This window comes from Vanessa cardui, chromosome 14 (assembly GCF_905220365.1).
Source record: "Vanessa cardui chromosome 14, ilVanCard2.1, whole genome shotgun sequence".
Classification (NCBI taxonomy): Eukaryota; Metazoa; Arthropoda; class Insecta; order Lepidoptera; family Nymphalidae; genus Vanessa; species Vanessa cardui.
This window is the reverse complement of record NC_061136.1, coordinates 8562668-8582711: the sequence shown is the minus strand read 5'-3', so window position 1 is coordinate 8582711 and position 20044 is coordinate 8562668. Positions and strand designations below refer to the sequence as shown.

Genomic DNA, 20044 nt, shown 5'->3' with positions numbered 1-20044 from the left:
ACCATTATGAATTGAGTTTCCTGCGCATAGAAATCTTAATTCTACCGAAAATACTGAAAAAAGTCAGTATTTACTTTATTCATCATCTAAAGAATATTTATGGCTTTTTATTTATTATTAACATTCACGTTCTCTACGATTCCAAAAGGTTCTATTACATAAAATATAAAGGCAAAAAACATTCATGAAACATACCATAAACTTAGATTTTATCAAGTTTTTTTTTTTTATTAATTTCTTCTCTTACATATTTTATCTTAATTCAATAATTTCTTCTCTCATACATTAATCCTTTAAGCAAGGGACGGCTTTAATTCTTAATAAACTTCTCAACTATGAACACGAATGATAATCCAACTACTTATAGAGAACGGATGTCAGGTACTAGTTTCTTTATCTCGAGTCTTAGAAACGAAATGCGAACTTAGCGAGCTTAACTTTTTTCTGCGACTTATTAATCTAAGACTAATGTCTAGGAAATTAAGCTCATTCATAACTATCTAATCGCACGTCAGTTTCTCTAATGAAAAAATAATTTATAAGTCCGTGTAGACATTTCTAATTTTAAAATTTAAGACGGACCTGTTTTCATCCGGGGTAATAGCCGGTGACATTGCGAGAAAAATGGAAGACTGCAATTTTTTTTTTGAATAAAATATGACAATATTTCTCAGACGAAGCCGTAAATGTAACAATGTTTAATTGTGGCGCGAGCAAAAAAGGCAATTTGTTCGTTGTTCAAAGCCGAGTCTCCTACCTAGGTTTGCCCTTTTGACATGTAATAATGTTTCAGCGAGCACATTTCTGACCTTGAATTTAAAACTAGAATTGTCTTGCTCGTGACATCGTTTAGTTGTAACATTTCGCATGGACAATTGAAATCGTGAGGTCACCATTGGCCCGGGCTGTCTCACCACTGCAAATTTCTCTTTCCCACAAAACATACCACCGGTGGCCGTGTTCGATTGGTGCTAAACATTATACACACCTGATTTATGCGCCAAGGAATATAATTACCACCCATTGAATTGATGATTTTCTTCGTGTCATGTATTTATGTTTCTGCCAGCTGGAGTATAAACTAACACGTTTTAGCAATTTGTCATGACATGGGTATAAATTTTTAGATATAAATTAGAAATGTATCGTATTCACATTTCTAGGATACGTGTGACATACGGATATTAGTTTGTTCACGATGAGATAATAGTTTATTTTGGAATTGTAACGGCGTTTTATGTTTCCATAATGTAGCCGTTATTATATCTTTGGCCGTGCCTAAATCTGAATTGGTAATTTTTACTTTCTAGTAATGCATTCCTTTTAAAATAGTTATTTTTTTTGTACCTTTTTATGACTTAAGAAAAAGTAAAACTTTTATAAATGTTTCAAAATCATACTTTCGCTATGGCATTTTTACGAATTAAGACAATTTGAAACTTTTATAAATGTTTCAAAATAATACTTTCACCATGGCATTTTTATAAATAAAAAAACAATTTCTGCATGAATATTTCGCTTAGTAATCTAGTGCTCGTATGTTTTCTTAAGCGGTAAAGTTGCGCGCTCATCGCTCAGGTCTGATCCAATGTTGACCAAACATTTCTACAATTTTCCTAATAATATAACTCTTTGTACCGTTCTGTCATAAATTTTAATATTATCTCTCTTGATGGAAATCAATTTGAATGGAACAATTTCGAATTAGAGTAAGATGAACAATAAAGATTGCCCGCCTTTTGGCTCGGCTATTGTTCCGCGTTTCATAAGCGCATAACCGAGGGCATAAAATGGTTTTACGTCCTAGGTCCAAGTTCAAGATACAGTCTAATATTTATCTAGATACATTCATTAGTATTTTTGTCGTATGATTAACAGCAATTCGTGGCGTTCTACTGTGTAGAGACCACGTTATCGCCAGTATAATTTTAAACAAATTGTTTGAAATATTTTATAACGTCGCGAAGTTTTCAATCTGATGTAAGTGTACAATATGATAATTTTTAAAAACTCAAGAATTATTTTATGATCGACGATTAGTATATTTATACATACATAAAAAAAACATTTGTTACGAAATATAAATTCATCCGAATTAAATTTAGATAGAAGTTATACTTATAGATCGGTTGTGATAGTTGAACGTACTATTTCAGATACGAAGGAGAAACTCACACAAAATTAAACGGAACCCAGAACAATGAAATGTATGTACTCACGAAGTCGTTACTATCAGTGCTGAAGGTGTGCACGCCTTCCCCGCTGATGATCTAAATAGAGCTTCGCAATTTCATACATTTAATCAACAAAGTGTAAAATTGTCTTACTTCAAGTCTCGAGTTATTTAATTAAATTGCAACGTTCGAAATGAGCCTAGTCAAGTGCGGATAAGGTCATGAGTTCACAACATAGTGGGCTTTGAATTTCAGTTTGCTTGATCGAAGCCAGAGTGATGGCGTCCGACATTTCCGGATATGTACAATAGAGCAGCGACGTCAGTATGATGGTCGTGCTCGAGCATTTAAATGTTATCTTTGTAATACTCGCTCAGTGCTGTCCGCACACAGCATGTGGCCGCAAAATCAACGGGAACACATGCGACACGCACTTAGTGTTGTCTTTACGAACATTATGATATACTGCGGTGCCCCGACGTCTTATCGCCGATTTGTATCACAGGAGATAGCGGGCTGCCTCCTGGGGAAATTATTAAGCATAATAGCTACAAGACATCGATAAAGAGAGATGTACAGTCCGGCCTCAGATGTGGGACAGGAATTTAGCGCTACTTTAAAGGTTAAACGCGCCATTATAGAGTTTTATTAATACCCATTATTATTACGCTCCTAAATATTGTTATTTATTATCATAATTATATTTTAAGTGGCGTGTTTAACGTTATTTTGTCAATATTATTAAAATGTGAAAGTTTATATCGGCTACATAAGTAAAAGATTGAAGTTAATTTAACGAATTAATCAGCGTTTATTACTTTATTTTATACTCGATCTTAACCCAGAATCTAATCAACGGCCACTATAAATCTGTGTTCCATCGTACAATCGACAGCATTACGTTTGTCGTTGATTGAGTACATTAAAGTCAAAATTTTAAAACGCTATAATCTCGGTGTAAATCGCGGCGCAATTAACATCTCGTAGTGATGTAGAGTTTCTTTCTACTAGATGTTAGAGATAACTACGATCTCGCGTGCCACGAACTCGACTCGTATTATTATTTCCTTGGTAATTTAATTTCATTTAGCTGGTAATGAAATATAATTATAAACTCTTAATATCTAATTAACTCATAAAAATACTATTAAGTGGATTGATAAAAAATGTTACTATAATTTTTAGGAATAATAAATAAGTGTCATGAGATGTAATTATTATGTTAGAAAAAAAAGATTAAGTCAAATTATAAAGTAAATGTATTTACATTACATACCGTTTTGGTCATATTTAAGCGTACTAAAAATAACACGTTATTAATATTATAAATGTAAATGCTTGTTTGATGTTTGGCACTAAATTGCGCTCTAACAACTGTTTGCATTAAATTTGGCAAATGAGTCTAATGCTTTGTTAGATATAACAAATGCTCTTATAAGGAAAATATAAAAATTAAAAAAAAATCCCATCGCAATTAAAATTTTATATTTTATTTGAAATTAGTGCATAAATTAAATTGATCAAAATCCTAAAATAATTTATTCATGTAGGGTCACATATGCACTAAAGAATAACAATTTACGAAATCAACTTTAATTTTCGTAATATAGATTCTGCAGAGATAGAATAGATAGAATTAACAAGACATTTTGTAGTTACTCTTTTTCTTCAGCAATAACAAGAGAAATGTTAATGACATAACTCGATTATATTTACTTATCCTGTATAAACATCAACGAATACTAACTCTCTTCTATCATAGACCGTACAAATTAATAATGTACCATTATTTAAAAAAAAAACCTTATTAAAAATTTAGTTGAAATAAAAAAGATGTTCTAAACTTGAAAGTTACGTGTTTATACAATGTGTTACTGTTTGTATCAAAAATATCCTAGGAAATCTCTAGTAAGATTACAAAAAGCCCAACGATTTTAAAATGGAAATATTGTTACCGCAAATAAATGTACTTATTTTTTATAAATAGTAAGTCATAAACGCTTACCAGATATCATTTTAATCAATCATACGCGAACATAAAAAAAACATTTTATCAAAGGCAGTATAGACATTATAGTGTGAAACTTTGATAATGCAGGAATAACTGTTGTTATGTCTACATTTAAAAAGACTAATTTGCCAAATACGTTCAGAACATCGTCATTATTATCAGTATGTGTGTACAAATATTACTAATCGTCTGTTATAATATTTTAATTCCAATAATTATTAAAATAAACACTAAACAAACAAAGTTTTACCGTAATTCTTTAATCGGTTGTAACTAGCGCAGAATACATTTTATAAATGTCCTTTACGACATCGCCCACATTCAATTAGCCAAGTTCATATCTCAGCTCTTAGATATCCTGTTAACGTTACCTATATTTATTACGCTGTATAAATATATTAATAAATCATAGTGATTAAAAATTTATTACATTTTTATAATAATTTTATTAATTGTCCTAATTTCAGAACTTTTTCTTATGCCTTATAAAACTTATCCTTATAAAGAATGTCTTACAAACATCTTGCAAGTGTGAGAACTTGAGTTTGTAATTTTAATATATCGATGTTTTATAGATGCTTCGAAGAAAAGTTATAGCTTAAAAATAAAAGAAATATAAAATGATTTTACACGGAATTGATGTGAATCCTCACCTGCTTTTACTTACGTGTGAAACTTATCGATTTAAATTATCCCACATATATTTCTAAGTACTACTTTGTAACTATTAACCCGCTGTTAAGCAGTTCCCGCAGTAAATTCGAACACTACGTTTCGAAGTAATGTCTCGTGCGTGCTTACATAACTTCGTAAGTCGTGATCTATGTGAAATTCCAGCATCGTATTAAATTTCTTATAAATATCTAAATGACTGTAAAATGAAATATGTAAAAAATATCGGATTTTGACTTTTAAATTTAGTATTTCATAAACTTATCTATATAGTTAAATTAGAGATGATATATGATATAAGATTAGTATGCTATTCATGCAGTTTAAATAAAAGTCATGAATTCAATGTAATATACCGTGGAGTTTACCTGACCGAATTTCGGATACGACCAGACCCAAAGACTAGTACATGATATATAAAATTAACGCAGTAAAACATAAAACGCAGGGGTAAATTCATAGTCCGGCGCACTGTAGAACCTACAAGTTTAGGTACCTATCGAGACACGGGAAAATGATACTATCAGCTTCCTATTTTCGGGATGCTTTTAGATGTTCACATCATTATTTTTATCATTACACAGTATAAAACAAAACTTACCGCTGTCTGTCCCTATGTATGCTTAGATCGTTAAAATTAGGCAACGGATTCTTATGCGGTTTTTTTCAATACACAAAGTGATTCGTAAGTAAGGTGATTGTATATAATAATACATTGAAAATATAGTAAAAAATACTGATAATATGTGATGTCGTAAATAAACAAATTCTGAAGTATATTTATTATCAGCTTTTGTTAATAAAACTAAAAGTGCGCTTACTTTTATATTATTACACGTCGAACGTTTACGTTCCCGAAAACGAACTTTAAAACAACAAAACGTTGAAAAAGGGTTAAATATACAACATACCAATAGGAATATAATCTATCACAATAACTTCCAAATTTAACGACATAGAATTTTAATTTGAAGAAAGATTGACTAAAAATTTTGACGTAAAATGATGATTAATATTTGAAATACATAACTTTGTTATGTTTATCGCCCATAAATTCAGTCAAATGTGACAAAAACACAGTTATCCTCCCAAAAATAACAATCACCCTGACCGACACTGGCCACAGCTAGTTAATGTACATAAGTCAGTGTAAACGCGATGCAAGCTTTTTGTGGAGGCAAGGCTATCGACCGCCGCGAATAGATTCTTGAAATTGCTTTATTGGGTAACCTGTTTCCGAACATAGTAGGCGTGTAATGCGGTTATGAATCAAGACGTGACTCGGATAAAATACAAATTCTATCCATATTTACGAACACCATGCTAGCTATATAAAATTGATTGGATACCTAAAAATGTTTCCATATATCATAAATTAAACGAACCGTTCTCACTACGTCCTCCGCCATATGTTCGCATTAAAATTTTTAATAATCACTGGTCATATGATTTATATTTTATCAGCAGTTAATGATTTTCTCCATATGACTTTTGAAACTTCGACGGTTACGTCTGTAACATTCGATGCTAAAAATATTAAATTAATGTTACTATTTAATTATAGAGAATAATAATTTATGAATTGTTGATTCCATGGTCATCTCGTTAGCTCCTTAAAATAGATAAAATATTATAACCCTTTCTGCTGCGTATGCATTTCAAGCAACAATTGTATGGTCCTTCGCTATGTATTTACGTCGCTTCCTACTCCCATATTCGATATTCCAACTCGTTAAATGCGACCAGGAGCGGTATGTGTAAACGAACCAAGCAAATCTCACTCTAATTCTTGTTTATGAAACCTTAACCCGCATAATGAGATATAAAATCGTGAATTCGCTTCCGACAATCAAGTCAGAACCGAACCATCTCTATAACGATTTATTAGTTCTAGTACACTAGTACTATCTAAGGCTTAACCTCTTTATTATAATAATAAGTATGATACGCAACTTGACCGCATTCGCTGTTAAATGAAAACATGTCGTGTTTTTTCTTGGTTAGTTTTTGTCGGTCTCATTAGAGTCTGTGCATAAATAAAAGTCAATATGAGTGTCTTCTAAGTACTTGTCACAGAATTTCCTGCGCCAACATAATATTTGTAATATACGGCCTTATAACGTGAGATACCGTTCATAAGTCACCTTTCGTATTCTGAGAAGTGTAACGGTCCAGCTGGGGCCGGCATAAAATGCACCAGTTTTGCTACAGAACGCAGTTCATTCTGGTATCACTTTTGACCCTTTGACCTAAGATGTTGTCGAAACTGGCATTTTATGTTTGATGTATTTGATTACTTTATAACTCATAAAGCTTTTAATGTCCGCAGTTTACAAACAACGCGAACGTTATCCATAAAAGATTTCCTTTTATGTGTTGATACAAAATAAATTTTACACAATTCTGTAACGAAAGTCACGGACGTGATAAAACCCATTCGTTTTCAGTCGTGATGCGGAGTTAGGAAGATATTTCGCTCCGAACCATTACTTAGCGCTAAGTCGACACTGGAAATGTCAAAGCTCATATATTTGACGATTTCACGAACTCTCGCGTAGCAAATGCTAAGTGCCATTTATCCATATCAGTATTGAGGATGCCATTCCTAGCATTTGACCTAGACTTCTTTGAACTCACATTTCCGTTTTCGTAACGAAGTCATATTTATTTGCCTTTTTAAATAAATTATACGTTTTCATTTAGAAACGATTAGATTCTAGATTATTCGTAAATCACTTGCAATAACACTTTTCTATAAAAGGTTACTCACTTCAAATTTGACCGCTTAATATATTCAAGGTACTCTTTTTATGATAGGAATAAAACAAATTAATTTATAATATTTTTTACAAAAACCGTTATAATTACTTAAGTCAAATCCTGTATAGAACTGTTTGTGTTCAAAACATGAACAGCGGAAATGACGACTATCATGAATCATCATATAACTTTTTTATTAAAATCGATTTATTGTATTAATAATTAAGTATTTATTGTTGTCGTTTATAGAAAGCCTATAAATAAAACATTCCATGAACAAGATTACGACATCACAGATATACTACGCACTTGGTTATTATATAGCAAATAATAAGGATCTAAAGACAAATAATAATATATTACTATAAATACAAAAAAAAAATATTATTTGCCGTTGGTAATGCTTAATTAATTATTCCTGTCAAGAGACACCCGGCAGATATAAAACCTTGATATTAACGGTTATTGAATCGTTAATAAAGTAAATATATTTTTCTTATCTTGACAATAATACATATATACGCTCCGAGCTCCACAAGGGAGTAGAATTCGGTGACGAAGAGTTGGGGTCAAAGAGAGAGCCAATGTCACCATAGCATACCAGTCTGTCTTACCTCAAGGCGTGATCATTACATCTAAAATATGTTAATTTTATTTTTCTACAGGTCAGCAGTGACGGCGGTTTCATGGCATCCACAATCTGGCCTACTGGCTTCAGTAGACCGAGGAAAGAGGGCCGTTATTTGGGGAGACTTGTGACACGCCTGGGACCAAGTCCCGGTGCAGACAATGGAAACGGTAATGTAATCATTTAAATTTTACTTGCAGAATTTATATTGTAAATAAATATAATAAGTACGTAGTTATAAGTGATTCTAATTTAAAGTGTGTGAAAATTTTCTTTTATATAAATGGACTAGCTTTTCTGCGCTGTTTCATCCTGCTTCTGAGACTAGACCACTCTCAATATTCGTAAAGCATTATGTAATCTATAACTACTTAAACTTATTCTTCTGTTTTATGCTATGAATTATGTATTATTTATAAATGTATTATAATGTTTGTATATATAAATATTGTTCTGTACAGCAGTGAATATGTTGGTATATGTTGAATCGAAATTGTAATTCTATTATATCCCGTATATTGGGAATATGACCAAAGTTTTAAATTATATATACATTTTTCGGTTAAATAAAATCATGTTAACCAGTAAGCTTACGATAGATAAGCGTAACATATTGAAAAGTAGACAGATAAACATACTCCTAATATATCATTACGTTATTATATATGTATGTATAATACTGTCTACCAAGTGATCAAACAAAATAAATAAACAAAATATTAAACTAAAAAAATATTATTTCTGATTCAATTGTAAATAAATAAATCATCTTGTTTATTTTCAGCAAGACTAAAATATAATTTTAGAGCAATAACCAGACATATTATTATTAAATTTACAAAGCTGCTTTTATCAAGAACGCCAAAGAGGCGTGTTAAGAAAATTAGCTTTTGATGACCCGAGGTAGTTATTCCTTAAGTAAATGAAAGTCGTTCAACAGTAACAAGATTAAATTAAATTATTTGTATAATTAATATTTTGACTTAAGTCCTTTAGTATTATGTACTCATAAATACTATGTGTTGGCTCATGTTATAAAAACCCAGCCTTTATTTAATTTATTTTCTACATTGCGTGCTATAAATTTCACTTCCTAACAAAAACGAAAAAAACAATAATTGACTACATATCTACATTCTACTCTTAGGGGTGATTTATCAAACTTAAATATGCCCAATCTCAAAATCACTTAAAGTCTTCGATATCGCAGACAGGAAAAATAACGAAAGACAAAGGTTAAAAAAAAATATTCTTTTTAGAAATAAACAAACACTATTACTAACTTTATTTGTAGGCAATTCGTCATTCATATCGGATGTCCTTTTGAAGGAAGTAGTCGTAGCTATAAAGAGTGCATTATATCACGACGCGTAGCTCAAGACTTAGAGGTCGCAGTTCAAGTTGTTATGACGTCTAGACATGTTCTTATTTATTAGGGTCCTTTATACACTCAGTGAATGTGTTATACACATTCATACAAGTGCTAACGGAATTTGTCAGTAATGAGTTTATACATTCAATTCACAATGTAGAACAACTACTTGAGTATACCATCGGCCAAATTACGGACAATTGTAAATACAAAAAGAATCTACAATCCTAGATTCGATAATGATAGCAATTAGCGATGAAAGATAATTTCACTAATGCTCATATTAAAACTATATTCTTTTATTTTATGAAGAACATGCTTTATTATTGTAATTAAAAATAATAAGACGACTGCGCGAAATGAATAGAATAGTTAATAAACACCGAATGCTATTGACTGACAGGCTTCTACTGCGTGCTTATTTGATGGTAATAGCTCGGCTGACCTAATCACCCAAGCAGCCACCAATAATTCGACCATTAGTTATATGAAACTTTATTGTTAAAAATAAGTTTGGAATACCGTCCGACAATACAATGCCGCCGACAAGTGAAAGCGTGACTTTCGACTTTCATTGGGTTTTTGTATGAGTGTATGTATGGGTTCACGCTGGCCGGTCCATATTGTCTCGCGACATGAATTCTTTGAGTGGCTTTGACTAATGGACTGTACATATTTACTTTTGCTTATTTTTATTATTTAAGAGCATAGGTTATGGAGTGCTTAAAATTTTTGGTTATAAATTGCGCCTTTATGCAAAATGGTATCTTAAAACATTAAAGGTTTATTTTTTATAGATTACTAGCTTTCTCCATTTTCTAATACTTTTGAATCATTAATGTAATATAATAAAAGCGAAAATAACTCTGCTTGTGTTTGTATCACGACATAGCCATTGAATCTTTTTTTTCATAAAATTTGGAGTAGAAATTGCCTAACAGACGGGAGCGACAAACAGCTGGTAAAAAATAAAAATATAAACGGAATCAAACCAAGCTATCGACAGCACTTGTATTTATTAAAAAGTTTATTAAATTTCTAAAATTTCTATCCAAATTGAATGGATTAAACTTAATTTTTTGGTCGTGGAGTGTGCTTAAACTATTATTGTGGCTAAAGATACAACTCTTATCACCTTTTACGAATAAATCGTTTGTTACTCGTACATGAGAAATGAATATAATTATGATGGCGTAGACTTTTCTGAAAACGCTTTAGAGATTACAAACCATCATCAAAAAGTCATATTATGGCTTTTGGCAACTTTCGCTTGAAAAACATCCCAAAGAATTTCTTCTCAGGCTCTTTGTCATCACAGCCTTTCATAAACTTACTCAACATACAAATATTCCATACAGTACCTAACCTATTAGAAAGTGAAAATTTTGTATCGACTGTATTACAAGTTTTTACGTGAATCGTGAAAAATCAAACAAAGTAATAACGCCACGCTCGCTGCTCCAATCAGATTTATATCACAAACATTGCAGAATCTCATGTAGGCTATACGGCAAAAAATTAAGTACAAAATAAGGCCATGAAAACCCAATGATGCTTGGTCTGGTTTAAATCTCCAATGTTCGATAGTGATCGACGTGATCTTGAATGAAACTTACACATGTAACGTTCGAATTATACTTTGTATTTTCACTATCTCTTATTTCAATCAATATGTATGTGTACGTCGCAGCCAGCTGGTTAAATTAGCCATTCAATGCAAGACCTAGCTATTTTACTAAACGGTGCCGTACAACAAGCGGTCGGAATCAGCCAATTCACCTTCCGTTCATAGAAAAGGGAATTTAATGTGGACAATCCTTAAAAATCATTCTGTGCGAGGGTGGTGCAGCACCGGCCTGTTTCGCGTAATACAAGCATAGCGTTACATCCCTTAGCGCCGAAGGCTTTCCGAATTGTTGTGTACAAAATTTTATTTATAGAATAATAGCGATATAGCGATCGCGCTTTACGAACGGATTACAAATTGACTACTGTCACCTAAGTCCATTGGTTAAACGGTGCGTTTATTAAATTGACTGGACATTTCATTAAATGACTAATTAACCCGATATGTTGCAACATATATATTACTTTTCATAACTATGGCTTCGCCCTTAGTTTTATTTATTTTTCGTTTAAATAAAATGTACACACTAGACCGCTTAAACAAGAAAAAAAGCGGTTAGCAGTCACTACAGGCCATACCTACAACCCTGTATTATATAGTCTGGAAAGATGTTGAGAGTTCTTAGCTGGATTACTTGGTGTGAATTTTCCGATTACTCGGATTACCGATGATTCGGATTTGATAAGAGAAAAATATTATCGGATTACCAAAATAAATAGCTTTTCTACGTTTTGTCACGCTATCTTTTCTAAAATGTAGAAAAGATACAACCTCCCCATCTCTTATTACATCTCATACATTTTTCAGAAATGCTCAGAATACTAGAATATATTTAAAAACTGTCATTAAATTTCGATGCAATATGCGGTATTCGATGAAGTTTTTCTTAGGAGGAAATTTTTAAAGCCATAGTTATTTTAATATCTCTTTTCACTTTTCAAATATCTTTGGACAGCCCGAACGATTAACTTCAAAATCTAATCAGATCAAAGTCTCACTGAACAGTGTCGCGGATCTCAATCGATTGATATTTCTTGAGATATCGTACGACAAAAAAATGTTTACTCACACGTTTGGATGTCATAATGTAAATAGAAAGTCCCAGAATCTCAAAATGAGAAGATCTGAAAACAGTAATTTCCAATTTTTTGTTAAATCATTATTTAAAAAAGGCAACAAGTTTAAAACGCGCTTTAATCATTGCCAGTATCATATATCAACTGTGAAATTAGCAAACCTCAACAAACATATCTTCATTCAAGTGCATGGATTAAATTGATACTAGATTAGTCGTCAAAAGCCATTAAAAAAAGGATAATTTAATGATCGTCCAATATCTCGATGCGTCAATCTTGTATGGCATCGTTTGAATATCGAATGACAAAAAAAACTGCAGGTTCTGAACTCTTTTAACAAGCTCGCTACTCTCCTGCTAACTTTCGCTTGATTGAATTACTGACGTACAATGTCCGACAATATTTTTTTTTAAAGTACATATAAAATTTAATAGCTAAGATTTTGTAGACACGTGATCGGTATTGTATTTTTATTATTGTCGTACTGACCTACTTTCGTTTCCTTTCGTGTTTTTGTCGGCATTTTGCAAGTTTCGTTTCATCGCTACAAATTTATTAATAAGGTGCAAATTTGATTTGAATAGCGAATTTAATGTAATACGACTTTTTTTCCAAAAAAATCATGTTCGTTTATTGAACTTCGATTCTATGTTCCTTTGTTATTTTATTTGGAGCCGTTAATAGCACCTAAGACTACGAGAATGATGAAGCACTTTATACTCAATTATTTTCTATTAAATTAGATTTTTAAATGCCTCGAATTTATTTTTCAATTAGAAGAACAATATTATATATGTTAAAGTTGTATATGTGACGACGGAAGAATTTACAAGAAAGTAATTTGACGTTTTGATGCAATAGTTATAATACAATAGTTCATATCCGCTGTTGTTATGAAATGATAGGCACCCCAAATAAACTCTTCAATCATACAAACGAGATAATACCCAATTAAATTAAGCTACCGTAAACAAAACGATATTATGTTGTCAAAAACAGCCTCCAGCACCTCTCAGTTCTCTCGCTGGGTACCGTTGCTTTGCGACGTGCGACCAGCGTTTCGGCGTAATGACCCCCGCAATCGCGACACGAAAAGATATTTATCTGTTCCGAGCTGATAAGGAAACCACATTCTACTACCACCGTCACCAATCCATCAATTCGATTAACAAATAACACGTCATTAGTTAGGGCTAACTGGACTTCAAGTGAGGCCTAATGAATACGTTGAATTGCAGATAATGAAATTGCAACTCTTTGACATATGAGCAATGACTAGAGTACATTCTTTGATGTTGATTCTCTTTGAAAGCCGTGTCTTAAATTGCCTTATAAATTTAAGTAATCCTCATCGGATCAAAATTTATTCAAATTCACTGTGAATACTTTCTTGCATTAACCGGTATTGAGGTCACAAAATAAGTACAGCCATATTTCATATGCGTAAGTAAATAACATTTAAAAGAAAAGGCCAAGGCCACGACAAGTCGATAGTAATACCATGATTTGTAACCATAATCTGGATTTTATTGTTGACTATTTTAATACAAAAATACTTTTTTTCATTTCATATTACACAGTTTGCAATTTTTTATAAATAAAACAGAATTTGCGTATTACGGACTGAAATATTTACCTTCCCCGAAAAAAAAAGTTTCACTTGTTGTTTATTTGTTCATTCTAATTTAAGTTGACAGTTGCTTTATAACATGATTACAATTTTTGAACTGTTATGTTCTAATATTATACAGTTGGACTCAGCAAAAAATCAAGTGGCATGTCACATGAACTTCAACGTTTACTAATGAGATTAAATTACCACAAATGATATGCAGAAAAAAAAACATTTGATACGCAAAATTCCACTCATGGTACCACAGCGCTGCTTAAATATTGTACCAGAAAGGATTGTCAAGATCTCAGTAACTGGTTTGATGTTTGTTGGTGACTAATTAAAATGATTTAAGCCGCTATTTATTATAAATGTCTATCAGTCCATCGCGCGTAATAGAGAAAGACATTGTCAGATATCGACACTCGAGGCGACATTGATATCGCCTCCTAATAGACGTCCAATTTAATGATACCGTTCTGGAATAATTATATTTTTTGTTTGCTCACAAGGCCGGTAGTCCGCACGCAACGGCGAGCTGACCGGGGGCGGGGTAATAACTGTTATTAGCAAATCGCTGTGAGAAATCGGCAACAATGAGCACGGAACACACTCATTGCCTGCGTCCCATTCATTTAACTTTTCGTGATATTATCTCCCGTTTTCAAAATTTAGACTGCTATCTTTTCTCTTATTACCACTTAAATACCTAAACGGAACGATTTCGCCCTCGAGCGAAATCAGTGTATTATCATCATCAAATTATCTTCACGCATTTTGTGACCGGCGCGGGCGTCATGTTTCTATGTAATGCTACTTTCGTTATTTTATAGGTTTTTTTATAGCATAGGTAGACGGGCAAGTGGGCCACCTGATAAAAAGCGGTCACCACCGCCTCTAGACATTAGCGTCGTAAGAAATATTAAACATTCCCTACATTTGCACTACGCCACCAATTATGGCAGTTATATCAGTCACCCTTCAAACTGGAACAAGACAATCACAAGCATTACTCTTTGGCGGTAGATTATGTTTCCGCTACCTACCCAAACTGGCTCGCACAAAACCCTACAATATTTGATTTAAATATTGTAAAGCACGTTTTTGATTTATCGCTTACAAAGTTTTTCCTCTTTATCTCTATTCGCTCAAAGATACTTAAAGAATAAAATTGTAAGAGCATGCTGTCTGCATTTGGAAATTTCTAAGATAAGTATAAATAAATAAAAGTAAGATATTTAGAGAAAGGGGGTTATGCTTTGAAAATTGTATGTGTACAATAGATGCGTATATTTTAATTATTACTAACGATTTCCGTATATAGACCATTGATATCAAGAGCCATAGTAAATGTCGGCAGCCCACTAACGAACGATATAAATCCAGAGCTCAGAATCGATTTGAAATAGTACGGTGATATACAAATATATTAGATCAGTTAATAACAGTTACCATTTATCAAACATTTCTATATAATTTGTTTATTAACATCATGTATTTAGCACTGTACAAATAGTTTTAAATAGATATCGAATTAAACGTAAACTGTCATTTTCTAATAGTTACATATCATATCTGTGCTTAAAATTGAGGAGATGTATTTCTTTGTGAATTTCGTGAATTTATTATAGAACTACAAGAGTTATATATTTGTGATAAAATTAGTTATAGTTAAGAGTATTGACAATATACATAATATACTATTTTTACAAGTATTATAATTATGCATCCCAGTCTCAACATTGCACCGTCTAAGTTTTTTAATAATGGCTACTTAGTTTTTTTTGAATTGAAATTTAATTAATATGTACATGGAATATATTTTTGTTATAAATACATTAAATCACAATTAATTGTCTCCAATTGATGCGACTTAATGTAGTCCAGTAAGTTAACCACCCACTAGACTACGCTCTAAGCCATCTACTTCAGAGAAGTGGCAGTCTTTGACCAGCAATGACACACTTGCGGACTTAAGCTTCCATTGCCGGTGGTCTATATTTCTTGCCTCAATCAATTGAGCCATTTGTTTGTTTTGTCCATCATTTACGACCGAGGATATTTTCTCTAACTACATTAATGTACACAACAATGTTAAAGGGGATAAATAAAAAATATTGCCAATGTAAACTATGTGCAGATTATGCCATGAGTTGTATGGAAATGAACCAATTACAAGTTTGTGCCTGAGCCAAAAATAAAAGTGGAAAAAATCTTTTTATAGTTTTACCAGGTTATAGGTAGGTGTTAAACGTCGCATCGTTCGGATCGCATGCGTTTTGTTCTACACGCAAGTATAAAATAAAACGCTTAGAAACAACAGACCAGATGCATCGCATAGCTTAAGAGTATCCAATTTTATTATATATTTTTTTATTATTATTATCTTTATGTGTATATAATTCTTCTGTCTTATGCTATGACCTCCTACAGGGCTGAACCGATTTTGATGATATTTTTGTCTGTATTTGGCAATGTGTTATGGTTCTATGTGTATTTTTTTTCTAGAAAACAGTAATAATAACATTAATTAAAGTCTTATGTGACCCTTACAAGGTTGGGTAGTTCTTGTGCATATAATATAGTATGAGATTTTTTTTTAAAGTAAAAGCATTGAATTTTGATTACAGATCAGCAGTCCGAATCTCGAAGAGTCTGAAGGCGATGGTGCTGAGGTGTTTGATTTTTTACGGGGCATCACCACAGACATCCTACACCGATTCGCTTAGACCAGCACACGGCTCGACGTGAAAACAAAATAGATTCTATCGACTTTTTTAAACATAATACCTGGATGTTTAGACAGCTAATATTAAAGTGATATCGATCAAGGTAATTGGAAAAAAATATGACTCGTAGTAATACGAATATATTTGATGATACGAACTGATTGATGTGTAACAAAGGAAGAGGTGCTACGTTTATTATAATTCGTTTCTTTTTTATAATACTCTTGTAATGTTGCCAGTTGCGTTGTGTATATTGATATGAATATTTTTATTAATTAGATTATATTAAAATATTAAATTTCACATCATTCCTTTTGATGTGCATGTGAAATATTTATATTGGATGATGATTTTTTGTATTTATTATCGATATAAACTTCGTATTTTAAATATATTGTACTGCTAGTTTTTATAACGTTATAAAAATAACGTTGTCGGTTAATTCATAATATTATTAAGAAACGTGAGAAGCATAAACCGCAACTATAGTAGCAAGAACGACTGGTTAGATCCAATTTAGACGATCGTGATATGAGCATTACAATGCGGCATCTTCAAATTTAGATTACAATGAGCTATAAATTAATAGGCGCCGTATGTTACCGTCGACGTGACATGATATTTGTTTCACTAGGGGTGGATCACGAGCCACCTGTATCGAGCGCTCATTACCACACAATGATAGCAGAGTTGTAGCGCTACTAGTTAGTTGCCGGTTGCCAATCGCTGGTCGCGCAATTCTGAATCCCATTCAAGATTCACCTTTATTTCTCTCAGTTACACAATTGTTTGAATTAAATTTAATTTCATTAACAATATTCACAATATCTGCAACAAAAGTAAATTTTAATATAAAATATACATTTCTTACTAAATGATTATCGATGAATATTTTTAAAACATATTCGATTTTGAATCGACAGAACATATTAAAATCGTATTAATTTATTTCAAAATATACAAAAGCTTTGTTATATAGTCCTGGATTATGTTACTCGTATAATTTTAATATGCAATTAATGCTATGTACATATATGAGTGTATGTATTAAAATTCTCAATTTATTTTATATATTCTCATCAAGTTTTATGGCTGAAGCATCCGGGTATTCACATTGTGCGAGACATTAAACGATATGTCTGATGCAGATAATTGAGTTCAGTGACATTAAATAGTCATTCTAATAGAAAACAGTCGATAGTTGTGAGTAAATGAGCATCAGTGGCAAGCGTCGGCGCCGCGCGGGGCGCTGCGGCGCGGGACCACGCCGCGGGCGACACATCCATAATCCCGTGACGCATGTTTTGACAGTCGTGCTCGCCTACTTTTTGCTGATGTTTTTACGAGATTTTTTTTTTACTCGAAAGTCCAACGACCCCACGTTATTTTTATAACACTATTTTCACATGTAATTACGCGTATAACAGGCAGCTTAATTACCCGAAACTGCTGCGACGGAGGTTGGAATTCGATCAAAAAACTTAATCCGTTGCCGCTCACATAACGCTTCGTTAACCTTATTCTTGGTTAACGTCTAGTTTGCATGGAACACAAAATTGGCGCCTCGTCTCTCTACATAAGAATTATTCTTGCCAAAATAACATGTCATATATTTAAAGATATTAAATTGCCAGCGTTCGTTATTAAAATGTATATTTACCTAACGGTGAACACAATCATGTTTAAAATATCGTTAGCTATGACGAAAACTAGTCACATACGGTTTTTTCTATACTATAATGAATTCATTTTTGACACGTATTTATTCGATTAAATTTAGATACTTAGTTACATTTGGCAACGTTAAGAGTAAATGATTATGTCAACTATTCAAACATATATTTATTTAACGTCTTCCTTTTACAAACAATATGTATGCGAGATAAAGATAAAACTGACACTGAACATAACGTTGAATAACAAATTTTAATTGATTGATACTCATAAGATAGCTCAGCGAATACATTTAGTATAAAGAGTCCTTAAAATGTAATATTTAAGTAACTTCTTTTTTACTTATTTTTCTCTTTTATAGATGGCTAAAATATTAACGGATCGTTTGCGTTATGTTACACAGGAACGCACATTTTAAATTATTATATTTGAAACGGTATAAATTTCGCATAAAGTTGTCGAGGGCAAGGTTCGTACTACAGTAACGGTAAATCGAAGCGAGAGTAAAAATAGATTTAGCAGGTTAGCTTTTATCTCGTATTTTATTAATAATTCAGCGCTTTATGCTGAAAACAAGTGCCTTTTATTGGAGTTATCCGTATGAAGTACTTATATTTTTATCGAAGGAGTTTTTAAGCTGCGTTTCTATTCACGTTATAAATATTATAAAGGCCTTTATGCGAGAAACTTTTTAATATCAACAATGTTTTTAGTATGTCTGCGCTAGTTTTATGATAATTATAGTTTATTATTAACAAAGACTGTCGTCGATATAATAATCACATCACATTTTAATTATTATAATAGTTTTACGGAAATTCCTCGATACATTTTTTGCTGATCATTTCCTTTTAAATTAATTAATTAGTTCCATTAATGATTTAGTTCCATTTCCTTTAAAAGATAAAGATAATTCCAAAATTTTATAGAAATACTATTCATTATATTATCTATGTAACTAGTCGTTAATTATTAGTTAATTTATATAGATTTGAGTACATATTTATTTTTAAATTAAAAAAAAACATAAGCCAAGAATGTAGTACATTAATGTCCCTGTTGTTGATATATTATAATTAATTTATCATATATATATTTATTTGTGATGCTAAATTCAAAATTATATCAGTCCATTTATAAATATGCGTTATTTGTTAATAAAATAAGCTTTTTTCGTTGGCTACGATGTATTTTTTCTATTGAATATTTTCTATGGTTGTATCTACTTCGTTTATGTTACGTTAAGTTTTTTTTTTTTGCATTACTCAAATAGACCTTTTGGTATCGAAAACATATGGCTATTTAATTTTAAATGTTCATTGTTTTGTTTTCTAAATAAACGACGTTTGGTTATAAGTAATTTCGGATTTTATGGCTTTTTTGTTATATTTATATGTATTTACAGTTCATAATAGAAGTTGTATAAGTAAAAGTAGTCTTAAATTGATTTAAGAATCAATTATTATCTGTTCACAAACTTTTCATATTATGTTTTTAAATGATTTTTGCTAATGAATGTATGGCTTTAATTTAAACAAAATTAAAAATACACCGAATATTATATTATGTATATAAAAGTGCATAATAATTAAGTTCTATGAATGTCTAGTGTTTAAGAATATTTGGGCAACTGTTAAAACGTGCACACTATACTATACGTGCATGCATACTACTTTAATATTTTTATATTCAAAATCAAACGTAAAAGT

General features: G+C 31.7%; 1 protein-coding gene across 2 annotated transcripts in view; it reads left to right on the top strand.

Annotated features, from left to right (window-relative positions):
- LOC124535454 (autophagy-related protein 16-1) overlaps positions 1-19199 on the top strand; it is a 127950-nt gene extending 108751 nt beyond the window's left edge. For both annotated transcript variants that reach the window (XM_047111677.1, XM_047111676.1), the window contains 2 exons: positions 8283-8415; positions 16563-19199. In XM_047111677.1, the coding sequence (XP_046967633.1) occupies positions 8283-8376 (94 nt within the window). In that variant the 3' untranslated portion in view covers positions 8377-8415; positions 16563-19199. The remainder of the gene's footprint in view (positions 1-8282; positions 8416-16562) is intronic.
- Positions 19200-20044: the final 845 nt, after the last annotated feature.